Source organism: Salarias fasciatus (genome assembly GCF_902148845.1).
Source record: "Salarias fasciatus chromosome 7 unlocalized genomic scaffold, fSalaFa1.1 super_scaffold_4, whole genome shotgun sequence".
Lineage (NCBI taxonomy): Eukaryota > Metazoa > Chordata > Actinopteri > Blenniiformes > Blenniidae > Salarias > Salarias fasciatus.
In genome coordinates this window covers 7,182,458-7,210,401 of record NW_021941229.1, presented here as the reverse complement: position 1 = coordinate 7,210,401, position 27,944 = coordinate 7,182,458, and the positions used below count along the sequence as shown (strand labels likewise).

General features: G+C 44.4%; 1 protein-coding gene across 5 annotated transcripts; it reads right to left on the bottom strand.

Moving 5' to 3' along the window:
- Positions 1-648: 648 nt before the first annotated feature.
- On the bottom strand, positions 649-27,944 carry tsc1b (TSC complex subunit 1b). Of its 5 annotated transcripts, XM_030084543.1 has the most exons (22): positions 27,795-27,944; positions 20,464-20,691; positions 20,282-20,385; positions 19,078-19,230; positions 18,827-18,971; positions 18,110-18,264; positions 17,954-18,027; positions 17,689-17,867; positions 16,344-16,462; positions 15,264-15,429; positions 15,031-15,152; positions 14,724-14,817; positions 14,376-14,486; positions 11,428-12,070; positions 9,214-9,257; positions 8,129-8,295; positions 7,536-7,718; positions 7,299-7,409; positions 4,618-4,740; positions 3,031-3,218; positions 2,759-2,938; positions 649-2,661 (listed from the first exon to the last, which is right to left on the bottom strand). In XM_030084543.1, exons 2-22 carry the CDS (start codon positions 20,570-20,572, stop codon positions 1,974-1,976), a joined length of 3,858 nt encoding a protein of 1,285 aa, XP_029940403.1. In that variant the 5' UTR covers positions 20,573-20,691; positions 27,795-27,944; the 3' UTR covers positions 649-1,973. The 5 variants fall into 5 exon arrangements, with proteins under 5 accessions (XP_029940403.1, XP_029940406.1, XP_029940404.1 ...); XM_030084546.1 differs by lacking the exon at positions 27,795-27,944 and having other exon boundaries at positions 2,765-2,938; positions 20,464-20,572; XM_030084544.1 differs by lacking the exon at positions 27,795-27,944 and having other exon boundaries at positions 11,428-12,067; positions 20,464-20,572.

Sequence of the window (27,944 nt, the reverse complement as noted above, 5' to 3'; positions counted from 1 at the left end):
TTAAAATGTATAGCAATTAGGAACTGAACAGAATTATAAAACTTTTTTCCTGAAGTTGAGCTCACATGAGCTATTTCATATGAAGCTCTGCCAAAGAAGACCTAGTAAAATAGTAAAAGTAAGTAAAAGTAAAATAACGCCATTGTTAAGCTTTAAACTCTGAAGATTTCTTCGTATATGTGACAAAAATGTCTGTACTTAAAACCAAACAATGAATACAATCTCAACATAAAGTCAATTTTCACTAAATCTTCGGGTGTAAAATTCCATTGAATGTCCAAATAGCCTCTATATCTGTTGCATTATGCAGGTTTTTCCTGCCGTTACCTCTGCTGGAGTCTGACTCCTCTTAAAAATTTTATTAATATAAATGTTTATTTAAATTTTTTACTGTTATGTGTTTTGGCGGGCTGGATTGGAGCCTTTTGCAAGCCAGTTGTGGTCTAGAGGCCTTTTGTTTAACACCCCTATTGTCAAAAGTGTCTGCTTCTTGGTAAAATGTGTCTATAAGCTGCTTGGCTGAAAAAAAAAAAAAAAAAGTCTGTGCATGTCAAAGCTTTAATCTTAGTCGTTGCCTTGATTAAACACCTTTAAGAAATGTTGATTTATATATGTGACAATTTAGAAAAAAACCCCACAGAGTCCAAATTGTAGTGCAAAACATCGACGATCTTTATTGTTCACAGTTAAACACAAGCCACTGCTTTAAGAACTTCCTTTTTTGCCATTTTGTCCCAGAATTCTCCAGCTCCGGTCAGAGTCCTGGTTTTTTTCTTCACGTTTGTGCTGATTGTACCTTCTGTCTTTGTCTGCTGAAAGTTACTACGGTTGGCATTTAAAGTGGATTGTTGAACATGCTTTGTAGATAGCGAGGCAGAAGGAGATGACAGCGGGAGGTCCCGGTGGACAACAGGATTTTGAACAGGACTTTTCACCACCGGAGTTTTCGTCTCCTGCTCGGGAGAAGAAAGAGGAGGTAACCGTGTGTTTATCAGACCTGCCTGAGTGGGAAAACAACTCATCGGACGGTTTCCCGCGCCAACAGCTTCTTGAGATTTCTGATACACGATGGTTTGGCATTGGCACTTTAAAAAATACTCAGTCCTGAACTCAAAGTTAGTATTCTTATTTTTTTTCCACTGGTAGGTCTGATTTTCAATTCGTGATATGTACCTACAACTATCAAAAAGATAAAAGGTAAGGAATGTGAAACTCTTAAAAGGACATGATTTGTTATCAGATTTGTTTTTCTTCGGGGGGGTGGGGGCGTGATACTTTCTCGGAATACAAGAATCGACAAAACAGCGTTGACGCGTTCTCGCTTTTATGGAATGATCACACCCCGAAAGAAGGAAACATCCCAAACATAATCAACTGTGAGAGGAAAAGAAAAACAAAACAAAAAAAAAAAAAAAAAAAAAAGGGTGGCAGTCATAGTGAATGTAAGCAAACAGCTCCTTCTCTGCTGGGTCTTATTCAAGGTGAACATGGTGCGTACGGGAATCTCAACGTCTGTTTTCACCTCCAACGTGTCACCTTCACACTAAATCATAAAACCCACAACACCTCTGCGTGGGGAAAACTCAATCGGGGCAAATTGTGGGGAAACTGTGCAAGTTTTTGGGCGAATCGAACCCTTTAAATATAAAACTCTGGATAGCTTTATGACATTGTGTTGGCATAGCTTTTCGTTATCTTTCCCTCGCGTCCAATTTGATGGTGTGCTGGTAACTCGATGACTTGGTCACATCGTCATGGGGAATGAATCCGTACGGGAAATAAGGAGAAGATAGAAAATCTTTGGGAGAATCCTGTTGTCCACTCCGAGGACTCTCGGGGGAATGGAACAAATAACACTGAATTCCAAAGAGTTGCGGACATGTTGCTCTTTATCTTTATTTGTAGCTCTGCTCCATCTGCAAGTTTCAGTCCCGTTTCCGTCCTATGTCGCCCTCCGGCCCAGGTCTGTGTCCCTAACTGTGCTCGTGATGTGTTTCGTTGTAGTCCATGATCTTTAGCTGCTGCTGCCGTGGGCGACCGGACCCCGTCTGGCCCCTGCCGCCGCCGCCGTGCCCCGTCCCCGCCTTCCTGCGGGGGCTTTCCTGGCTGGACGCCCGCTGCCTGGGCTCGGGGCGGGGCTCCTTGGTGGGCACAGTGAGAGGAGCAGCGGTGGCTGCGGGCTGCGGAACGGGAGGAGAGGGAGGCACGGGGCCGACGTCGGCGCCGGGGGCCGCGTCGCCCGGGCAGGGCGCCTCCACGCACAGCTCAGTCTTCAGGTCGTGGGCGAGGCCGGACAGGCGCGGCGGCGGCGGCTGCTCGTCGTCGCACTGGCTCTCGCTCTTGTTGCGGAACAGCTCGCGCGCCCTCATGCCCAGGAAGCTCTTGGCGCTGGGGTACGAGCCCACGGTGAGCGGCGCGTCGGAGGCTGGCAGGGGCGTCAGCGGGTTGGCGCGGGAGCAGGACAGGGAGGGCTCCACCAGCAGGGGCGGGGCCGGCTCCTGGCTGCCGTTCATGGAGCTGGCCATCGGCTTGGAAGAGTTGTTTGCCTTGGGTTGCCCGGGCGATAAAGTGCTGCCGTTGCCCCGCGGGGAGTCGTGTGGCGTTCTGGTGTTGGTCTCTTCACTGGCGTGAACTTTACTTGGTCCATCAGGCACCAGGACACTGGAAGACACAAGGTTGATGCTCGTGAAGCAAACAGAGGAGCTGCCGTCATGAAGCCATGATGCAGAGTGGACCTTAAAGCCAGGACTGAACTAACATTAACCTGGAGTCAGCAGAAGTGTGCAGGTCGGCTCTGCCCCCTGGTGGTGAGCTGGTGGCAGTGCTGGCTGGCGCCTCCATCTCCACTCTGCTGTAGAGCTGCAGGAGCTCAGTCTGCAGCAGCTGAGTGATTCTCCTCTGAGTCTGATACCGGCTGTCGGATGCCTGCAGCTCCGCCCTGCCGGACGGGACGAGGAGGACGAAGAGGGAAAAGGAGTTTAAAAACCACACCGTCGCTGCGGCAGCTGTGCTTTGCTTCAATCTACTCACTTTGCTTGACATTTCACGTCCTCGAGGAACTTCTTCTGCTCGGCGATGAGGTGCTCCTTCTTGGACAGGTGTGTTTCCAGTTCGGCGGCTCTCTGCTGCGCCGCCTCCAGCTTCTGCCCCTGAACCAGCAGACTCTGCCTCAGCGCGTCCACCTCTTTCCTGTACGACACCTGCAACATCTGGGCCTCCTGGGCGTTGGCAGAACAAAGACCATCAGTGTGTCTCTCAGCTCTTGCGTGCATTAGAACTGAAGTATGTTTGAAACCGGAGGTATCAAACTTTTTTGTTCAGGGAATGTATACAGTTCAATGTGATTTGAATTGAGTTGGAGCAGTAAAATGATGCTAAATAACATATAAAGCCCTCTGTAACCAATATTTTCTCTTTGCAATACAAAAAATTAGCACATCTTGAAAATCTACAGATCTCTTGAACTTTTTAGAACATAAAACAAAAACTCTGAAATTCCTACCTGCCATATTGATCTGTTCCTGAGTTGACCACTAGGGGATGCACCAATTTAACAGGAATCTAAATTTCCTTTGCATTTTGGGGGTCTGTTTACACCAACGACAGCGTTCAGAGTCACTGAAAACAACTTCTTGAAATCGGCACATTACTGAACTTCTAAAAAATGTTTGGTGTAATCAGGGAAATTGCAACTTTTTGAATATTTTGCTACTGCACACATGCACGAACAGATGGACAATGATGATGTCACTGATGTTTATGCTGTTTTGTTCCATACGCACACGTGTGGTTTCAGTATGAAAACAAACAGCATCCACTAGTGGTTCAACATGGAAACTACATGGTTTTCAGTGTTTGTCATTTCCTTATTGACGGACATCGTTTTGAAAATGTGTAGATGTGTAAAGTGTGTAAAGCTTTGGGGCCTTGAGCAGGAAATATGCACAATCAAAGATGGCAAACAACAGTTTTTCTATCATTAGTATGAAAAAAAAATATATGTAGTCAGTTTTCAATTCTTAATTTTTATCTCAAGAAATCTTTAGATCAGTCAGTTTTCTGTAGGACAAATAATGTAAAATTGGCAAGTATTGTGTCTTTATTGCGATGCTAATATTTGATCAGTATGGCCTATGCCCCCCTAGGGGTTCAAAGGCCAAGAAGAAGAAGAAGAAGAAGAAGATGGCTGAAATAAACTCGGACTGGTCGGTGTTTGGCCTCATATCTAAAGTGACTTTCACTACCCGGACATAAAACATGGTAATTAGACACAATCCTTACTTTGATCAAGGTCACTTTAAGATATTGACCCAACTACTTACATTTGGGGCAAAATAACAAAAGATTATCTTCATTTACTGCATGCAACACTGCAGATGTGACAAATATAAGACTTCCAGTTTATCCAAGCTGAAGCCGCCAGACTTCCAATGAGAGAAAACACACAGAAGAGCCTCTGTGGACTTACACTCACTTCCTTTGCAGTGAGGCTAAGAACACTACAGTGGCGTACCTTGACTTGACACCTAACAAACCCAATTAGTGTCCCTTTTTTCACCTCGGTACGTCATCTCTGCAGCTCTGCTACGCACACACACACTCCATCTTCCACTGTACCTTTGTGTTGTCGGCGCCTGCGTGCTGTAACTCCTGCATGGACAGCTTATGTGCCTCCCCGAGGAGCAGCAGCTGCTTGTTCAGGAAGCTCATCTGCTGCTGGGTGCTCTCGCTGTTGCTCAGCTGAAGGACAAACGAGACAAACAATGATGACGGAGGGCAAAGCAGCGATTATGCTACAAATAAAACCTGTCCAGAGGTATCTGGGAGCGCTTCAGCACGGGAGCGGGACACGGCTCCTCATTAGTGAGCTCGGTTTGAGCGTCGATGGTTCAACAAAATGCTGAGAATATGTTACCGCTCGGCAGAACAATTTCTCATTGGAAAAAATTGTGTATTTGAATGAGAATTTTAATTTGAGGTCACCTTCAATCACAACTCTCAGACTGTCATGCTACATAGAGCATGAAGTGCTGGTAATTCGACACCAGCATCATTCTCCATTTGTTTGCTGCTGTGAGTTAAGTGACTATAACTGAGCCTTACCTTTAAATTGCCAGTGAGCGGCTGGGAAACATCTGATCGGCAGGCTGGTAGATGCCTCTCACAACAACACCTGGTCAGTTGGTACACTGCTCAATTTTTGTAGTTTGACACCAGCATCATTTCTATTTTTCTTATGCTGGAGCATATTGCAACTAGGTCTGCACAATATTAGGCAAACATGCAATATTGCTGCGAGGTATTGCGAAATTAGTTGCAATAAATAAACATAGAAATAGATGTTCATGTTTAAATAACAGCACTGTTTCTCTTACTCAAAATTTACATCTCTAATCAATTATTTTAAAATCAATCACATACTTTTGGGAATGAGATGCACATTTCTTTCATGTTTAAAATTGTCATTCTGCATTTAACTAAATGTAGTCCATGTCAATCTGAACCAACATGTTCAGGTTCTTGTTCCTCTAGAAAGTTTTTACCGTGTTTAACAAAATTACCTGACAATATATGATTCAAAATGTTGAAGAAAGATACATATGCATTAATAATGTCAAACATCGAGATCCCAACATGTAAATAAATGCAATAATGGAGAACATGGAAACAGAATTTACCAGTCTTTTATGCTGAGAATGTTGACATGGCAGTGATTTGTAACATGCTGTTTAGATATACGTGAAATATAAAGACAGAAATGATTCTAAAATGTTGGAATTCCACATGCTATTGACCAATATATTGGTAAAAACTAAAGGTCTGGATTGGATGACTGAATTTTAGGATTCCCCAGCCTCTCTGCCCTCTCCTCAGTGTGTGCAGGAGGTTGGAGGACACGGCAGACAGAAAGAGGTTACCCGAAGTGGATGACGGCAATGGCGAAAAGCCACGCACGCAACAAAAACTTCCCTGGGGTAGGGACGCAAAACATGCACTCTTTCCTCATTTCAGAGGCTCACCAAGAACAACACATTTAGAAATTTTTTTAAATTTTCTCCACGCGTTAATGGCTTCAAAATTTAAATGATCACTTTGGTGATATTGACACTTATTATCAAATTGAGGGTTTTTAAGCGACGGTGTAGATTCTGTGGGACTCAAAGTCTCTTGAAACAACGGCTCCTTGTTTGTTTCAGTTTGGGTCAGACGAGGGAAGCAGACTTCAGACAAACCCCCAGGAGGCAGAAAAACACCCCCTGCCCCCCGTGCAGCTGACCCAAAAATAAAGAGGGTGAGACAACATCTCCAAGGCAACCGCGCCCTGGGACAGTGTGAGGACCGGCGACTCCAGTCCCGAGCAGATAAGCCGAATTATTTCATCAAAGTAAATCACATTGATAAACGAGAGATGAAAAAAGAAATGTGGCCAGTAGGATGCATCGATCCCAGTCTTGGCTCAGACACTGCCCTCACTACTCTCACTTACTATCAGCGCCGCAATTCAACCCGGCGAGGATTAATGTGACGTCATGCAACATCAGCAGCAGGGAGGCGAGAGAGGAGGAGCGACTGGGAAATGCTTTAAAACTCATGACAATGATGAAAGTAAGACAGACTGAACTCTTGAGTGAGTGACGCACGTCTGGGCGAACCTCAGCTACTGTTCAGTTACACGGCTCATTGGTTTGACCACACTATTTTTTTTCTTTGTCTGAACATGAAGAGTTTAGTTGATAAAAGGATTAAAACAGATAATCTGACCTGAATTATTTGAGAAGTGGACTTGTTTCATACTGAAATTAAATGGAGGCAGCAGCATCTGATGTGACGTTCTGGTATATTCAACACGATGGAGTCAGTCTTTTATATTAGATATGTCATTTTACAGTTTTTCCAGGATTTACTATCTTGAAAGTCCATTTAAACCTCAGGTGTATGAGTAATACTTAATTTCAAATATTTATTTCCTCTGAAATCAATTCACAGTGGAGGGGGCGTGTTCTCAGTTTGATTGACAGTTTAACCAGCCTATTGCGCTGAAGCGCATTAAACACAGCTGCCAGTTTGAGTCTGGAGCTCACGTCAGTGTTGAGGGGACACTTGATGGGCTGACAGAGATTTGAGAAACGCCCTCGGTGCAGGATGAGTCATCAGATGTTTTCACCCAGTTTACGAGAAGAGGAGCGAAGGGGATGTGATCACCCGGCATCCAGTAGAAACATCAGACTCTCAGACGTCGGTGAAACACTGTTAGGCTTTTAAAAGACCAGACTGTGTGTGAGGTATTGATCTAATACCTTGATGTTCATCTGGTTGAGGAGGTGACCGGTATGACACACTTTGTTGTTGGCCCTCTGAAGCTCCGCCTCCAGCTCGTCCATTCTTTTTGTGCACTCCTGTAATTTGCTCTGGAAAGCGATTCGAGAGATTAAACTGAGGATTTTATGTCTGAGGTCAAACATATAAACACGCTGCAGGTTCATATGTGTGTGCCTCAGCCGATAGCCCAGCAAAATCTGCTGAGGTCTGTGTACCTGCAGCTCCTGGTTCTTGGTGTAGTAGTCGTCCCGGCCCTGCTGCAGCTGTCTGATCTGACTGTGCAGCCGGGTCACCACCGTCTCGCGGTCGTCCCACAGCTGCCGGTAGCGCTGCTGCTCCACCTGCAGACTCTCCCTCAGAGACAAGATGTCCACGCTCTGCAAGTTCAGCTGGTCCTTCTGCACGCACACACACACACACACGGCAAGTACAGCATGTTCACGGGTCAGAACGAAAGCAGAGGGCGGCTTTCCACGTCTCAATGTCTTTTCATAGTTTCCTTTCACACGTGAAAATCTAACTCTGATATCCTCAGAGCAGACAAAGCCTCAGGCGGCCCCCTCTGCTCTCTGGGGGTCTCAGTCCCCAGGCTGAGAGCAGATGACACTGAGCCGATTATACAGCTGGTTGTAGAAAATGCTGCAATGCTTCCCCGATCTCCAGCTGCCTCCGAAGGACTCGGATGTGTTCCTTCACCGCTGTGTAAAATTAAAACCCAACTGAAAACAACATTCCTACATCTCCCCATTAAATATAGCAGATATGTGTTTTTAGCACTCGCTGGCGGGCGCCCCGCATGCACACTTGCCATGGCGTTGTTCTGCTCCTCCAGCGCGGTGGCGTTGATGATGCGCCGGAGGAGGCGGCGGTTGCGGACGGCGTGCTGCTCCCTCTTGTAGCGCTCGTACAGCAGCTGGTTGTGCAGCAGGAGCAGCTGGCTGCGCAGCGTGTGGAGCTCGTCCAGCGGAGCCGAGCCTGCGGAGGGCATCACAATAATAACGTCATTAACGCGGCCAGGCGGCTAAAGCAAACACATTACCAGAAATTCAACTGATTACCGTTTCAGCGCGGCACACTGTAACGGCATCAGATAAACAACGGCTTCGGTTTGAAATTAAACTGCCATCAAAATGAAATAGTCAATGCAGAGCACCCAAGAGGAGGGAAACTGTTAACAAACAGCTTAAAGTGAATTTAGGGTGAATCCTTAAATAAGTGTATAAAAAGACAGAAAGATGGATGTGCATTCATCGCTTTCTTCATTCCAAAAAACCCTCCGACAGTAAAATAACTTGCTCAACTTTTAAAAGGCGTGATTGAATCTGGTAGCTACACTGAAAAACATTTCCACAGGCGCATCAAGCAGTAAAGAAATGGAGAATGCTCCAGATATATTGCTTCGCTTGTAAACATGTGCCAAGAGAAAGGGAAGCAATTGTAGAGAATACCCAGGAGGGTTTCACCTCCATTCAGTCAGCCACGAGCCAAGAGTTTTACTTTTTAGATGCAATTGAAATGACATGACTTCCATCAGCCCGTCCGGGGACAGTGATTAAATTCCACCGCTGTAATTACGAGACCAGACGAGACTTTTATTCCGTTTGTCGATTTTGTCGCGGGCCGCAGCTGGAGGGAATGGGATTCTTGTAGCTTGTGGAGTGAACGAAAATCTAAGAGGCCGAGGTGAACGGGTTCTGCATGACCGTGAGAGACCCGCGCGGCTCCATCGAGCCCCGGCTGAACCAATTACCTGTCGGGCTTGATAAGGTGTCAGCGCGCCGCTCAGAGCTCGTGACAACCCGTCGGTCAAGCCTACTAATACCCGCCCAACTACCATCTGGACGAGAGCCTTGTCTACCAGAGAACAGCAGAGCTCTGATCCGAGTGTTTTACCTCCAAAGTGTGTCCAGTCGGCAGACTTGCTTGGCAAAGGTAATCTGAAAAGAGAGAGGACAAGAAATGTAAAGACATCTGTCTGTAGAAAGTTTGGAAAACAGAGGTTAGAAGAGATGAAGCAGTTCATTTATTAACATGATGAAGTTTACTGGACAATATGAGAAATATGAGAACAACTGATGAGTTTTGCATAGTTCTCAACAGAAACCAATGTGAAAAATAACAGTGAGAAGAAACAAACCAGCTGAAATGAGCTCCCAACATGCAGAGAGAGAGTATCCAGACTTGTGCAACAGAACAGAGGACACAAACATTTTGCCCCAGTTTATGTGACATTTCAGGTGAAAATACATCGTTTTTGCATTTTCGTTTCAGAAAACTTTAATGTTTACACGGCAACGTTTTGTCCATTTTCACAGAAAACCTGCAAACGCCATGCTGTGTCTGTCGGTGCTTTAATGGGATTCTATGAGTCACACCAGGGCTGCATGATGTCAGGTAGAAACGATACGATTTGTCCTGATTAGTTCTTCTTAAAAAAAAAACCGTGCTCTGTCTCTTGCCCCGAGTTCACAGCGGCTGTGACTTGGATGTGTTGTGTTTTTCCACATCATGTGTAAAGCTGGAATTAGCAAAAGAGACTGACCTTGTGGTAATTCCTGTGCTTTTGCTGCAGTGACCTTGTGATATGTATATTGTTGGTAATGTAATAAAGATTAATTTTTAATATTTTCTGAAATAAATATAAAACACACACTTTTAAAAAGATGACAGTCTCAAATGACAGTAGCAGGCATTATCTATTTATAGGAGCCAGAATAGAAACAATAAACAATGTCGAGACTTTTGCAGATACGAGGCTGTACACTCACCATGACACAGTTTACAAAAGAATGCTGTGAACCCCAAAATGCTCAGCAAATTCACAAAAACAAAGAGTTAAAATAAGACACTGTGGTTTCCTGGATTCTGTTTGTTTGCTATTGATGCATGTGCTGTAATAGTTTAATTTACTGAGAGCTGCTTCACAGTCATCATCATGTTGACGCCTCGACCCGAATCGACCCGTGTCTGACGCGGTGAAACGTGGACTGAAATGAGCGAAGCCAGATTGTTCTGAGCACTGGAGCTCACTCTGCTGACACTGTCTCTGCTGTTTGTATTATTGGCTCGAAGGACGGTGTGTGTGTGTGTGTGTGTGTGTGTGTGAGAGAGAGAGAGAGAGAAAACTTGGGGGCGGTGGTGAATTCTCAACAATGTCATGCTTGTTCTGAACAGGGTGTTTCCTTTGGACGGCAGTGGCGGCCTGAAAACAAGCCGGACACACTGTGAGCTGTAAACAGAAGAAAACACTCCTGATTCTTCCTCGGTGTGACCAACACTAGCTCCATATTGACGACGTTGTCTTCACACGACAAAACGAGTCTGCCACAGCTACACAAGAATGTGTTGCAAGCAAAAAGACGAGCAATAACAAGCAACGCCATATTCAATAAGTTTACATAAGAAGCGTTCAAAGACAGTAAGGAGAAATCGGTGTTCCTGTTGATGTGTTTCGCAATAAACCAAACTGATTAAGGTAAAAAAAAAAAAAAAAAAAAAAAAAATCTGTATTTTATTAGCCAAGCATAAATGATAAGCTAGCTTTAAATGTAGCGGTACTTCCTCATGTGGTAAAAGTTTGGTGTATTAGGCCTCGTTTACAAGTTCACAAGTGAAAACGTAAAACTTTCATTGTGTTTCTGGGAGTCTGTTTACACGAAAACGGCGCTCAGAGTTACTGAAACTTTTTGAAAATGCTCCGCCGCCGTTTCGGTGTAGACGTGACCAACAGTTCCTCTGTCGTCTGCAATGTTCAATCCGATTTGCTGATCTGTCCATTCAAATGTCTGCGTACTCGCCATTGTCAATGCTTTCAGTGAATATGGTTTCACTATAGAAACAATGAACAGCGCCCTCTCGTGGTCCGGCATGTTGACTGCAGCATTTTCAGCGGTTCTGCCGGTTCTGTGTAAAATGAACATAATTTCCAAAACGTTGCCGTGTAAATGTTAAATGATGCTCTTTCATTGGAAATGGGCCAATAGGGCTTTAGTCCCATTTAACCATGGGGGACAGTACATCGGACCAACGTCAAGTCGGAAACGTCCTGCTGGGAAAAAGACACGAAGAAGACAACCTAACCTGCTCAGGTCAACGTGAGCGCCTCACCTCTTTAGTACTTTATCGTGGGCATCACTTCCCTGCTGAACAAGGCGATCCAGCACCTCCAGTGGTGAAGCGGATGCGACTCCCTCCTCCTCGCCGTCCTCCAGCCCCTCCTCCCGCTGCAGCAGCCGCTCCATCGCCGCCTTGTGCACCGCCTCGGAGGTTTTCTGGCCCACGAAGAGCGACGCCGCCCTCGGGAGCGCCAGGTCGAAGAAGGACTCGTAGGGCACCGAGGCCGGCGTCTTGCTGCCCGGACTGGGCGAGAACAGGCCGAACTTGCCCGCCTCGTCATCCGGGGCGGAGGGGCTCCGGTGCAGGTGGTGATCGATGGGGGTGAAACCTGACTGGAAGGACCAGGGCTGCTCCAGGCCGAGGGCCGAGCCTCGGCTGTCTCCTCCTCCTCCTCCTCCTCCGGCTCTCTCGCTGCCCACACCGCCACTGCTCTCGGCTTTGTCCGGTGTTGAAACGGCGTGGTGGGTGTCCCGCACGGGGCCTCCTGGCTGAGCGTTGGAGAGGGTCTTGTCTTGCGCCTGGCAGCCAGTCAGAGTCTCGGTGGTGTGATAGAAGGGGGAGTCGAAGCCCCTCAGGCCCGACAGCTCCTGCTTGTCTTCGGTGATCTTCAGCAGCTCCTCCGTGATGGCAGCCGCTGCACAAGCAACAGAGGGAAAGATTTCCTTGGCGTTAAACCTGCGTGTATTCGGAAATATTTCTAAGAAGCATTAAAAACTGAGCCAAATAGCAGCTCTGCTGCATGAATAAAAAGGAACTTTTCAGGCTTCTGTTTTTCCCACTGAGGAGGAATGAAATGTTTAAGCGTAAAGCAGTCGGCTTCAGCTCCACAGCTTGTGCCATTTGGCAGACGATTTTATTCAAAGTGGCTCACAGCGCCGTAGGTGCCTTTATTTTTAGTACAAGTGGCTCAAGTGGGATTTAAACCAATAACTGTGCAGAGGGAACTGAACTGGGAAGCGTGCAGCAAAGGCGCTGGCATCCTGGATATTTAGTCTACAAGCTCAGACTCATTTAACTGAACAGGAGAAGCAGTTCACTGAATTAAAACTCTGGTTCAACGCCACAAGAGCAGAACATGCAATCTGATTTTTAACCCGGACGCCATTTCTGATGCAACCTCAGCAAGTGGGGATAAAGAGCAGTGGGATTCAAACCTGTAAACTTCTGGTTCCTTCACAACTCATCATGAGTGTGCATGTTTTGAAATCTCAAATTTCATGGTTTCTTTTTTTCCCCCCACAATCGTTTTCCAGCTTCTTTCAACCGAAACACATCACAGCTGTAAATATTTCCTTTTGAATCCGTTCAGCTTGTTTTTGTAGCTGCAACAAACAGGAAGTCACAGCACACTGACTTTACAGACAAAGAGGCAAAGACTGCCAAACAAACTCATGAATCAAAATAGAAAACTTGTAAAAGCTTCATTCAGCCTCTCATTCAATCAATTCATTTAGCTTGGATGATCGACTCAGTTATATGTCAAACTCACAAAAACTAAAGAAGCTGAACAGATCCAATATAATCTGAAGTATTTTCAGACTGTAATTGGGACCAGTAGCAGTTATTCAGCTCAAAAATGCAATAATCAAATCACTGTAATTACTCTAAAACACGTAAACCTCCAAATTCGATTATCTGAGCCTATTTTTACGATTGTTATGCCTTTTTTAAATGCGCAAACTGATGATTTTAAATGACAAATTTTATTAGTCGCTCTCTGCCACTTGTAAATTGACTTCTTGCCAAACAGAAGACTAAAAGAGCACTGGAAATTCTAAGAAACCAGCGGGTGCGTGCAATGTAACGACAAATTTCAGATAACAGACGAAAACAAACAGAAATGTGTTTCCTGCTTTGGGTCCTTTATTGATCCTGTTCTGGTCAGTTTCGTTTACAATCGATCTGTTACAACACATTTTAGCCTCAGTCTCTTCAGGATCTTACTGATCTGCTTCCAGGAATATTAGTTTCATTTTGCACAGCCTGCATACATGGAACACAGAGAGCCTGTAATTTGACATCAGACCCAACTTGGTCTGGAACACATGACTGAGTGAGTTTTGGGAGCGAGCGCACAACCACTGCTGCACTGTAAAATAGTTTTTTGGTTTTTTTTGGCAAGAAAAGTTTCCATTAATTTTAAGTCCAATTTTCTCATCTCAAGTTTTCATCTAATTATTAGCCCAGACTATGGAACCACGTAATAAGGTATGATAATAAAAACAAAGGTAGATTATAAAAATCCTTGATGTGTAAGCGTTATTCTTTAGATTCATTTATTTAGTTTAATCACACAACTTCAAATAATGTTGCAAAAGACCTGATCGATTGATCGAGTCTGTATTCATTAAAAATCACAGGATTACGATTTTGAGCCCATCTGAAGAAAACAGACTTCTGCAGTCATCAGGTTGTTTAAGTGATCATGCTGTGATATGCTCTATCAGATAAAAGCAGATATTTGATTCTAGATGATCAGATTCACACCTGGATTTCAACCCCAAAACTTATAAGTCTTTGCATGTTTGCACATTTATCTGATTTATTTTACTCTTTTGAATCTGCACGTTTGGTAAAAGATCATGAACCTGAAGGTGGGTGGAGGACAAGAGACAACAAATATGATGTGCAGAGGAGACTAAAGAAAAACCTTGAAAACAGCCAGCACTGCGTACGTAAATGCTCTGAGGGAAATCCTGATAAACATCCTGAGAATTGTCAAACTCTGAGTCACTTGCCAAGAGCAATCCCACTGTGGCAAAGAGTGGATTTCATATCAAGAGATCAACGAACTAATTCCTCGACCCATTATAAACCACAATCCTCCAGTCTGCTGAAGGAGGAATTGTTATGACCCTTAATGGGCAGGTCGATGTTTCATTGACTGTCTCGTGTGCAGTGAGCGATCGGAGTCCGGCGGTGCAGTTTTCTACACTCACCCTCTTCTTTCTCCTTCTCTGTTCTCAGCTGAAGCTCCATCTCCTGCTTCTTCATGTAGACCGACAGCTCTGTCAGAGTCATGGACATGTTCTCTGCTGCTCCTACATCTGCTGGGCAAAAAGAAAAAACAATCATCACAACGGTGGGAAAACAGTCTGAAAGATGAATTTCTAAGAGAACAATGATGCTTATTTTGTTTTGAAAAAACAGGAAGCGTGATGGTGTCTCAGCTCCATTATTTAAACAGAGCCAAGTGCAGTTTGTTTTCCAGGTTGTTTTCCCAACACAAACGCCTCATGGAGACAGTGAAGTGACGGTGATGGACGGCAGCATGGACCACGTCTCACCTCTGTTTGGGGCCACCTCTGCACTCTTCTCCGAGTCTTTCACTGGCTCCTGCCTCACCAGAGCCGGCTTACCGCTCTCTCCTTGTCGACGGTCCTGAGAAGCCACACGGATAATAAGTGTGTCATGACATGGATTATGAGCTCACTTCCTAAAGCAAATCAGCTCTTTCTTTGTTCCTGTGGAATTTCTTTTTGAGTTTCTGTGAAGATATCCTCAACTTTCAAGCGGATTTTTAGTTCGGAAAAATCTGATTTCGGCACATAATCACTGAACAAAATAGAACATGTACGTCATTTATAGGCCTACTTTTCTTGGTGGACTGGACTGGACTGTGTTGGCTGGCAGGGAGATTATAGGGAAGTCATCTGATAAGGTGGGGGGTGGAGAAGAGGTGGCTGGAGTGCTTGAAGCGGGCGTTCCTTTCCCTCCTGGGTAGATCAAGACAATCAAGGCGGGAGAGAAAGAGAGAAAGTGAAGAGTCGCTCAGGCTCGGCAGCAGGAAACCAAACAGACCACGTCCACGTGGCGGAACGACGTACCTGAGGTGCAGTGGAAGCGGGTGGGAAGGTGTGAGGCACTGTGGAACAGCTCGGAGTTGGGCGACATGCCCCTGGATGAAGGGGGCGTGGTCATGCCGCACATCGAGGAGGGGCTCCACAGAGGGTCCTTCCCCCCACAGGAAGAGTTGAGTTCACAGGTGGAGTTCTGCAGAGACAAAAGAAATGACTTTTATGGAATGCAATGATTAGCTCTTTCTGGCAAGCAGCAATACCAGTAGATTCTGCAAAACAAAACAGTTTCAAAACAGACGGATTTTGGTAGATCCTTTAAGAAATGGACACGTTCCCTTGATGCACACTGAAAAACTTAAGACAAGCTGCAGGAAAGCCGTGGCAATGAGAAACACGGCTAAAATCACCCATTCAACAGATCAACCCCACAATTTCGAGGAGGGAAAATTGTGGTCATTCGACCGCAGCTGCAGACAGTAGCGTCTTTGGCAGAGCGTCCGTCCCGCTGAATGCCTTCCTTCATCCCTGACCTCGCGCATCACAACAAGCCAAATAATTAGATTCAGCATTTACTACTTAAGGTTTGAGGATTTCTGCAATTCGATCAGCCTACAGATGAATAATTTCACCACTGAAGATGAATCTGAGGTTTTGTTCTGTGTCTTTCCGGCTCGGTGAGGCTGAGTCTAACACAGAGACAAACCTTCAGACAATCCCAGGGGAGGCTGAGCAACACCCAGGCTCCTTCCTGATGTGGCCGCTCCAATAATATAAAGTGAAACACGGCGTCTCCGAGCACTCCATCACCATCCAGTCAGAAAAACGACGGAGACATGAGTTATGGCCCCTGCAGTCGGACCCAGCCGACTTTGAGGACGGGAAAAACTTGTGTCCCTTCTGCATCTTGGAGGAGATTTATGGAGGCAAATGATCAACTAACAACGTCTGACAGGTGCTATGTGGAGTGTAAACATGACCCTGTGTACAACAGCGCAACGGCACCGCCACCGTGCTCCGGTGTCAACCTCCCATCATCAATTACTCCGCTGAGCTGCGCTCCCAGACCGCACATCCGACAGCTCTTGATGGCGTTATGGATGATCTTACCTGCCGTCTGGAGGTCTGCGGGCTGCGGTAGGAGGACTGTGTCCCTGAGGAGGGGGGCAAGGACAGCGGCGGGGGGAGCTGCTGCCGCGGAGTGGAGAACGGGGTCGAAGAAGAGCTTCCTGTTGTCAGGAAGACAAACAGTTGGATCAATCGGAGAATGGGCGCATCTAATAACCAGAGAGCCTCCCTCGGCTCCTTCGCGCCACGCTTTGACTTTTGTTCTTCAGAAAACAGGACAAAACTCAATATTTGATATCGGAAACACAGGAAAATATAAACGCACACAAAAGCAATAACTTTGAGCTAATTTGTCACTAAAGATTACTTGTTAATATGTTTTCAGTGATGGTTCGTTCTAGTGTTTTCCTACTTTGGTGCTGTGAAGACACTATCCCAATTTCCACAGCCTAACATCAACAGCTTAGAACTTACCCCTGGACAGGGTGTAGAGGTTCTAGTTTCCACAATTAGAAGAATGGCTTCACAGTGCAGGAAAAACTATTTGAGTAATGTGCAAATGCAATTTAAAATCTGTGAATAATTTTGGCATGAAGTTTGTTTCTGGCGAGATCTGCTGTACTTGAACGCAAAGTGAAGACGAGGATCGAGTCTATTATTATTCTCTATTTTTCAGTAATGGCGTCATGTCTCTGATTTTTTGGGGAAAAAAAAAATCAGACTACAGAAAAGAGCTATAAAATTTCAAGACGTGTCTTCAAAAGTATGAGGAGCTTGTATTCAGAGGATTTTAATTTTGAGAAAAGGTAAACATAATTTAAGAGGACTGTTTATTTTTGATTACACTTCTCGGCACTTTCTCTCGGCATGAGTGACTGTGGAAAGGAAAAACTCCCTTTTAAAAGGTAAAACACAGAACAATTAGGGGTTTCAGCTCAGACTGAAGATGAAGGAAAGTAAATATCATTGTGTTTCTATGTTTCAGTTTTTTTTTTGTCCTCATCTTGGGTTTTTGTTTGTAAATTGCACATAATTTTAGATAATTTCAGAGTTTTTACGACAGGCATAAATAAGGCCTGAGCCTTGTTTAATGTTCACACTTCAGCCTATTCCTTTTCTTGGTCATTAAAAATTAACTATATTTGTTGGTTTTTGTATTTTCTATATGACCAGAAATAAACTGTCCGTTCATTCAAAAATGACGTGAATAAAAGCAAACAATTTCTGCAGTGATGCCTGAAAGACTTTGAGAATCTTACATTTAAAAGAAACTTTGGATGAGTTATCTTACAAACATTTCCTTAAAAAAATGACTTCCTTTTAAAAACAACATGACTAGTAGTGCCAAGCAGACATGAATCATACTGAATGTTGAGTGTTTTCTGACCATAGCTGCTGTGGAGGTCTGTGTAGGGGCTGGAAGTGCAGTCTTGCGGTCGCAGGTGGACTTGGGGGTAGAAGTTCTCAGGCATGGTGGCGTAACCCTCCTCACAGGAGGCCTCCTTAGGGTCGAGAGACACTTTGGCACATTCTATGACGATGTCGTGGATTTCGTACTTTTTCCACCTGCGGGTAGAGCGCCGTACTGTTGGTCAAAGCGATGCGGGTGACTTCAGGGGACATGCTGAAACACAAACCGCTTCAAGTTTCACCTGGTGGGGTCGAGCTCGTGGTCCTTGGTTCCTGTCACCAGTTCTGGGTGGATACGGACGTGTTCAAGCATTGGCTGAAGAGTTCAGGGGGAAAACAATAGGTCAGAAATCATCAGAAGCAAAGAGAAGAAACGGGAGCTGCAGTAACATCTTCACCTTTACTACTTCTTCAAAGGTTTCCATGTTCTCCTTCATGCTGTAATGGGAGCGCAGGTAGGACACGAAGTTGCACGGGTACATGCCGTAGAGCCGGTGGAAGAGCGAATAAACGCTGGCGTGCAGGTGGATCAGGTAAACCTCCGAAACGTGACCTGAATGTCATGAAAGTAGCAAGTATTAAAAAAATGAAGGGAGGCACATGTAACCTTACATGACAAAGAAAACAAGTAAAGTGGGATTTCACGCTCCAGTAACTAGCTCAGTCTAGTTTCTGCAGCCCGTCATGAGTGAGAACAGAGTTAGAGACACCTTCAAAATGGACCAAACAGAGAGTGTTTTATATTCAGTGATGCTCAATATAAATGTTTCTTTAATACAAACCTATTTACTGTGAACAAAGGTGTGAAACCCTCTTCCTCTGACAACCCAGAGCAACAATGGGGAGGCTTAAAAGAGGCTTGTAAATCTTAATACTTCCTGATACCTGTTTGGTTTGACAAAAATATTGACATTTTTAAAATGTATACTGCACCACGACACAGAAAAATGTTCAATTTAAACGTTATTGTGGCATTATTTCACCAGTTCGGCCCATTCTATGTGGCTCCTGAAGTAAAATGTGTTTCACACCCCTGATCTAAATATGAATCCCTCGCATGGCAGCCACTGAGCTCAAAAACACATGCATGCTCTGACGAAGTGAAGACAGCTCACCCGGGTTCTTGAGGTTCCAGGATGCCAGGCGGCCAAAGATGTCAAAGTACTCCCACAGGTGTTGTTTGCCGGCTTGAGGAATCATGGGCAGCAGAGTGATGAGCACCAGCACTCCGGTTATGAGCACGACTACGTCTGTATCCGTCTGTCAGGAAACCAAAGCAGGGGGTCGGAGTTTATGAGGGAAAAAAAATGCTTTCACGCTCAACCTGAAGGTTTTTAGCTGGACCAGCTCAATCGGGGATTCTTACCTTGAGACACTTGAGCAGTGAGAGCAGCAGAGGGTATCGAGCAATCTTGTGGATCCAGGACGGCTGCTTGCGGATTACATGGCCGAGGAGAGTGAGGGTGGGCAGCCGGCAGGGCTGTTTGGTCATACAGTCGTTCATCTTGTCTAAAAGGTGCTGTGAGGCAGAGACGACGAGCTGAGGTCCACAGATCACACGAGCAGTAAAGTAACACATAAAAACAACACTGTGCCCCGGATCTAAGGGACTTCCTCCAGCATTAGGAAGCAATGATCAGGTTCTTCTTAGAGAGTTGAGCAGCATTTTCTTTGCGAGTGAAGTCTGTGCTGTCATCGTGCCAAAAAAACTGAAAGCTCTCTGAGGCCTTCAATCACTTTCTCGCCAACACTTCACAAAACTTTGTTGCGATGACTCCAGTAGCAAAATGATGATTTTCTAGTTGAAAAAGTCAAAAATAAGAAACAATGTGCTTCTTTTCTTGGGATTTTTTGATCATATTTGCCATCAGAAGCTAGAATTCCTGCAGCACTCATCCAGATTAAAATAATTTCCTTTAAACATGGGTCACTGCAAAAAAAATACTTTTTAAACCAGGTGACATGAGCATAAAATACCATGTGGGAGAGTATCTTTAAACAGGATTGGGGTCACACAATCATAGAGACATTAAAGAAATGTTTCACAAATCCGTTCTTAGCTACTCATATCAGCAGATGAGAACATTTCTCCACACTGTAAAACAGTTTGTTTGCCAAGTCAGCAGATTTTGAGGTTGACGATGTTTGATGATGCGCTTGAAATTTAACTTAATCATTTCAACAGCGACATTTCATCAAAGACAATGATTAGGAATGATTTGCACTGAACAGATCAATAAATGCGGCAACAGGTGATACGTTTGGTGGAATCCAAACAGCGTGTCAGGAGACAAACCTCAAACTCATGCAGCTCATGATGGCGACGCTGTCATGGTTTCTGGTTTTAGGAGCTACTTGCAAAACAAACCTCGGACATTAACAAACCCAAACAACACCGTATGGGAGAGAGCTGGTGCAAAACAACAGGAGGATGACTGAGGTGTATTATTTTTACCATGAAATACGAAGGATTTAAAACGACTTCCAGTATTTTACAGAGTTGGGCTTAAATATTGCAAAAACAGCAGTTCAAATAGAGTTTGAACGGAGTCGATGCGGCGTGTCCTCACCTTGTCGTGTGGCTCTCTGACTGAGGAGAGGATATGCATGGCTTGGGCGGAGTTGGTTTCCAAAAAGTAGTCCACCAGCCCGTTCAGCAGCATGGACCCCCGCTCTGAGGAGAGCACAGACGAGCGTTCGTACAGGAGTCCGATTCCTTTATCTGCTCAGATCGGTGAAGCGCGGCGCCTACCGGTGCTGAGCTGCTCGTTGATAAGGCCTCTGATCTCTTCTAGCTGGTGGAGGTCGGAGGTCTCCAGCAGTGGGAGGAGGTCCCCCACGTTGGGCTGCTCCCTGGCCATGGTGGTGGCAGTGCTGGGGGGGGAGGGGGGGGCGGAGGAAGCGTCTCGCTCTCGGTGTCCAACCCTGCTCGCCTGGAGGGCTCCCGGGGCCCACCCACCGATACAGACTCCAGGCACCACTGCGTCACACAAAGCACAATCAGGTCCAGCTCTGGGAAAGAATCAGCAACGGCAAACTACAGCACATTCACAAGATCTCTCCAAAAACTCCACATTATTAACTATTCATCAAGGCATAATGGTAGATCTGATGAGACGTCAACTTCTGCTACTGAATTCCTTCCAGACTCGGAACAAAATGTAAGAAGTCCCAAACAAAATCAAGTCCAAACAGCCGTTTCATGAATGTCTTCACAGCTGATTGCACTGTAACAAGTCCCCAGCCACATGGAAGCAATGCTTTGTGAGCGGACATCTGGAAAATATGAATGTAATTTACATTTCAGTTAGCATACTAACTTTGTTAGCCGGCTGTAGCTGGTGCATGACCAGGAAATCTGAGGTGTAGCTCTCAGCATAAACAGATTAACATGCTAATGAAGCTCAAGGTCACACAATGTAGAAAACGGATGCTTCCTTTTCTCTGTTGTTTAATAAGCTGGTATACAAAGAAAACATAAAAATGCTCAATCGAAGGATGACTTGAAATATTAAGGGTGAGATTTTTCTCCAAAGCGCCCAAACACACAATAAACAAGCTGAGTAAGAGTCTGGAGTGAAAACTTTTGAAAACAATCTCACAGAAACAGCAGAAATTCTGAAATGTAGTTGACTGGAAAACAGTGCATACACAGAGTTGTGTGGAATTTTCTAAGATACCTTTTTTTTTTTTTTTTTTTTTTTTTTTTTTTTACAAGGCACGGCCTTCTTTTAAACCAAACATTTTCTCAGGAAATCACCAGTGTTTCCTCTTAACATCAATCACACACTTCATCCAGTCATGACAACTTGACAAAGAACCAATCAACGTTATTACTTCCCTCTGAGCTTTTCCTCCTGCTGCACGAAACAACGCAGAAGAAGCCAATAGATTTTTTTTTTTTTTAATTGGCAAAATAATTCATTTACACAGAGGAAAATGTTTTAATTTTCCATGCCGCTCCGTATGTTGAAGCCTCATGAGTTCAAGTAAACAATATCCTTTTTTTCCCCCCTCTGAGAATGCCAGTAAAGTGTCTCGCTTTGCCAACAGCGCACTGCAAGCTGCATCAAGAAGAGATTGCAGAACAGAATTGGAAAAGATTAAGTAGCGTGATAAATCCAAATATATGGCCGTGCACCTTATCTGACCTGACCAAATCAAATATGTTTCAATCTTCTTTTTTTCCATCAATGTGCTGAAGGAAAGGCTTGATTCAGGAACAAGATGCAGCATGTGATCGCTCGCCAGCTGAGGTACGATTCAAAAACCAAACTGAAGGGAGTGAGATTCACATTCCACCTCATTAGATTGGTTTAAGATGCGTTTAGGGGAGACCAGAGCCAAATGATGAGAGTTGCAACAATCAGTTCCGCCATTTTTTGTCCAGCAGTCTCAGTAATGTTTATTTTTGTCGTTTACTGTAACATCAAAATGTTGCTTCAGTTCATCATGTTGATGGCACTGATGAGTTAAACACACAATTTTCCAGATTTTGTCCATTAACATTCTAAAGTACACCATTTTCAAGACACTGCTGGATAAACGTGAAACTTTTCCAAAAGGAGAATGAAAAATGACGCGTTTTCACTTGAAACGTAGTGTAAACAAGGACAAGTAGTAGCATAATACTATTGCTTAAATTATCACAAATAGCCATTAAGAAGACAATTAGATCATTTCTCCAACAATAAAATTTTAAAAAAACCTTATTTATTTAAATGATCTTGTCAACATTAATCCCAAGGAGTTTAACAAAACTTATCCAAAATACAGTGCTCACACCCAACATGACTTCACTTCCTGTTCTTGCACCTTTGATAAAACGAACTCATTTTGTTCAGCGAGATATGTTCCCACAGAAATGGAGTTCCTCAGAGCAGCCGAGCACATCTCGGGCTGACACAAACACTGGCATAAATAATCCTGATGGGCAGGTCATTATCCTCAGGGTGTCTGTGCCCAGCAGCTTACCCCTGAACCAGAATAATGAATCAACGCAGATCTCATCCCGGGATATTATCTCGACGCTCACAGCACAACACCTAAGATGTCACAAGATGATGACAGTACTCATATGACCAAATTTGGATGTTTTTAGCTTGGGCTGACAGGGCTGAGGCAACTGAAAATTGCGATGCAAAGTCACATGCTGCATGAACAAGATAACCAGGGCTATTATGTATTGCCAGCACAGTCATATGTCACATAAATAAACCCAACCCTCTGGGAATACACATGACAGCATCTGTCTACTGGAGGTGCTCCTTCTTCACACCAGCGACTTCGCTGATCTGGGTTTGGAAAATTCTTGAACTCACGGCCCGAATGTCCCCCTGTTATCAATTGGCTGCTGAGTCACGGGGCTGGGAGTATGGGCGTGGGGAGCGGATCCAGGGGACGGGTCAGGGCCGCAAACACGAGCTGCCCTCGGTGTGATCTCGGCCAGCTTGGGAATGCTCAAGAGCACACAAAGGAGCTTTATGCGGCACCAAGCGCTTCCATGGTCAGCGCTGGAAATTACATTTAGCTGTGTGTGAGCAAGCCGGTCCCAGGACGCGTCTGTTCTCCAGTACAGATAATGAAAACCCCCACATCAGTAAGAGAGATAAATGGATGGTTCTGGATTTACTGAAATGAATGTCCAGACACAGACCGAACAGGTAACATTAATCACTTTGTACATAGAAATTAGACAATAATATTCATCACAGGTTCACCCATCTCTGCAGCTGCTCAAGGGTCATGCCAATCAACAGAGAAGTATCCCATTTAAAAACAAAAATTGTATGTTAGTAGAGGGAGTTGTGCTGTTGTGCTGGATCTACTGACCACACTGTATACCTTTTGTGTTAAATCGGCAGTTACAATACATGCAGAACCAGGGCCCTGTTATTTGACACCAGCCTCATCTACATAAACAGTTCGCTCTTTCAAAATGAAGGCCAAGTTTAAACAATCCAACTTGGTTGTCCATCCATACGAATATCTGTGTATTCCCACCGTTAATCTTTACACGTGTGTGTGGTTTTACTACAAAAATTACCAACAGCGCCAACTCATGGCCTGGCATGCCAACAACAACTTTTGCAGCATTTCCGCCACTCCCGTGTAAACGAACATCATTTTCAGAACACTGCAATGTAATTGTGAACTTTTCTAAAACGAAAATGTAAAACCATCTTATTTCATTTAAAACGTATAAAAGTGGCTTAAGCACCGAGAGAAATCATAAGACTGAGGTTTCTCTTCAGTAGGAGTTACCTAATTAAATATTAAATAAAATTGCGGTTGCATTCAGTGTGAACCTCTTTTACAGAGTGTCAAGAAGACCAGAAAAACAAAGTATACGCCCTACAATCACATTATCAGAATGCTGAGTGTAAGAGATGTTTTCTTTTTTGAATTCCATCATCTATCAAGAAGATAAAACCAGTCAAAAAGCTAAGTCAATTTAATGTTAAACATGTCTTCAATTGAGAAGCAGAGATGTAAATTTGGTTTTCACGAGATATTGCAAATATATCAATATTGTGATAATAAAATGCAAAATAAACACACTGCAAAAGCCTGGCTGAAAAGCGAGTTTCCATGCTCTGCTCAGAGAAAAGACACCAGCCCGGTAGGAAAACAAACGAGTGAAGTTAAAGCTGGGTGGTCATGAACTTGAAACAAAACAAGCAGTAGGAAGACATTCGCAGACAGAGAGTGTGTAGTGAGCTGCATTAATGTAACCCCAGGCTTTCCTCCCTCAATGTCCCACAGACCTTCATTCAGCAGCTTTTAGCTGCTCAAATCTCAGACCAATCACTTAAATCTCAGACTTTTCTCCTCTTTTTCAGCTGATTTGGGGAAAATCGCTTCAAGCTATTCTGGCTGTTACCTATCCAAGCTTCTTATGAATTCATTTAACTTATAGAAACAACTGTTATCTTTTGCCATGCACTGATTTTAGAATGCTTTTGAAGACTTCTTTTAAATACAGTTTTACAAATGCATGACAAAGACATTGTTGCTATTCAGAAGTGGACAATATTATGCATGAAATGAGTTCATCTAAACATCAGCACCACCCCTCAACGTGGGTAGGAAGTAATCACCTAACTTATAGTTGGAGCTTCGAGGGTTTCATGACTTCATCAGTCATTTACCAACAAAACCACTCAAGCACATCCACACATGCAGCACTGTCCCTGGTGTAGTGGAACCCTGAGGCCCTGTTGACACGTGAAAATGTTAAAGTGAAAATGAATCAGTTTTAGGTTTTTGTTTGAGGAAAGCGTTGAGATTGAATGGCAAACTTTTGAAAAGGATGTCCATTTACACAGAAAAAAAACGATGAAGCTGTCCAACTACTCGAGTAAGTGCAGAAGAACCATTTACTCCAGCCGTGGCGTGCATGTGTAGTAGTACATTTCAGAAAAGTTGAGTTTTTCTCCATTTACAAAGTCAGAGTATTTTCAAAAACTTCGGTCAGCAGTGGTTCCATGCACTGCTGTCATGTAAAGAGACTCCCAACACAGTGCAAGCCTTTACTTAAAAATGCTGCATAAACAGGGCGCAAAGATGAAACAGAAAAACTAGACGACAATGTTGTGTGTAAGTAGTGCAGAGCAGACAGAGACAGACAAGCTGTGTAATCCTGAGTTTATCAAAAGGTAGCATTCGATTTCGCTTATGTGATGTTATAAGAATAACTCAGTTTGACATCTGTTTAGCAGGTCTTACTGTACAATATTCATTTTTAATTTTGATGAGCCATAGTCTGCTCACTAAATAAGAGTTTACCAATGCAACTACCAAGTATTTTTACAAGGCAGCAGTTGCTGTGGTAACAATAGCTGGTTGAAATATTCCAACATATCACCAAACCCTGATACAAAATATTAACTCTTTAAGAGCTACTTTAAATTTCAATCAGAAAAAAAACTTCTATTTAAATTTCTCAAAAAATTGAACTCAAACCAAAGGAAATCAATTTTCATCCCCACATATTTCAAATATAGAGTTTGTTTTCATGCAATCTGAATGCAACTGAATGCACAAGGCCATCCAGCCCATGATGTGGCCTTTGTTTTTTCAGGGGCCTCATCCATCCTCCTCATTCCTGTCAAGCCAATCAGCATCTCTTTGACCCCAGCCCCCAACGTCAGTCATCACTGAAAGGAACTGATTGCTGTGGAGCACTGCCACGAGGGAGAGACAAAGACCGAAACAGTATTTAAAAGGAAAACAAAGAATACGGGTGTCTTGTCTACAGATTGCTGCGGGTGGAGTGAGGATCAGCCCTGACGCTGTTCTGCATATGAACTGTTAATTCCAAACACAATTTGTGATATCACTTCCCATTATAATATCATGTACTTGCTTTGCAATGTTTCCATACTCCATAATGCTATCTAGATAACACATTTCACTGCATGTTTTACTCTGTATAATTGTGTTTGTAATACGGTCTTGACTAGTAATATATTTCAAATGACATGACAACTCTGTCTATCAGTAGTATTTAACACAATGAGTTTGTAAGAATGAATTAAAACAAAGTTTCCTCAGATACTGTGGAGCTTTGTTGAGTTTTTGTTCAATATGAAATCACAATTTTCTGGTCTATGATGAATCCTGTTGCATTTTAGTGTGTACCTTCACAGAAACACCGTGGCAGAGTACACTGAGCAGATTGCCAGTTCGTCACAGGACGAGAAAGAAAGACAATCACACACACTTGTGCCTGCAGGCATTTTAGAGTCACCAATTAACATCAAGGGCAGTTCACCTCAAATGTTTTTAAACTGTGGAAGAGCAATACACCACTCTGAGACATGCAGAGAGAGAACCTGCAAACTCCACAAGAAGAGTTCACTCGCCTGGACTCGAACCGGGGATGTCGCAACACTATTCCACGGAGTACTTCAATTTATGGAAATAAATCACACAACTTTATAATGCTATCCGGTTGAAGTCCTGGATGAGCACAATGCATCCCATGTGGGCTGGACTCTGTTTTTCACACAGTGTTTGCTGGGATAGGCTAAAGCCTCTATTGGGTATACACAGGAAAATCATCATCTATTCAAATACAGATATCCTTGTTCTGCACTGCACACCACAGAGACTCAAATATTTGAACAAGATTGTTACTTTATGAAGCACATGTGTAGACAAATAGTTTAGATTTCTCTAATAGAGGTCTCTGATCCAAGAGATTAATGATAAAGTCCTCTTTGGATAAATCGTGGCTTGAGGTCCCCTTGGCCTGAGTGGATTCTTGCCTATCAATGTTTTCACACTCTGCTTCAGACACATTCTGATGCATAGTGACAGACATGAGACCTGCTGGCGAACAGGTCGAGAAGGTCAAACCGTGACCCGATTCGTTTCTGTGGTGGCAAGGCACCCTGAGGGATTACATGCCAGTGATCACACGCCAACAACAGGACATTAATAATTTATATGACAGAAGAAAAACACAGATCAGAGTTCAGTGTTGGATCCAGCAAAGCTGCAGGAAAGCTGCAAGAGTCGTGCAACTGTGGTGCATGCTGAAGCTTAAAATGTGCAAATTAAACAGAGAGATCGTGTTGGTAATGTGTTGTGGTGACATGCATGAGAAGGTTGTTGCAGAGCCCGGCCAGCCCGAGCTGCAGCTGCTGTGTGTCCACTGACCACTGGCTGCTGCCTGTCGTAAACAACTCGCAGAGAACAATGGGCAGGGTTGGGTTTACTTTATCCGATTATCAAAAAATATGCCGGCATCCTTCTTATGAGGGGGAGAAATCTGACGCCGCTTCGGAAAAACCCGCAGAGAACTCCGACAAAACAGCGACAAAATGCATACAGCATCAGCGTCGAGCAAAAAGCCATCACCGGCTCTCCCCAAAAACAAGTCAGTCCCACCGAGGAGAGCTAACGTTAGCTGGCCAGCAGCGACCCGCACTCCGCGGGGGCTTTCGTTCAGCCTGGCAGCCTCAGCCGGTCCGTCGACCGGCTCCCCGGACAGCTCTTCTCCACTGAGCCGAGACACCCGAGCCGAGAACCGCCGTGAGAAAACCACATTAGACGCATAAAAAAGGAGCTGTTTACCTGTTAGAGTAGCTGCACTCCACAGGGCGCCGCCATCTTGAACACCTCACAGCCCATCCCACCGCGGTCCGCCTCCGCCGTCAGGCTGCGTGCAAAATAATCCCACAAGTAGCGCCCTGCGCGGCACGAGCGCAACTTTTTCTAGCAGCT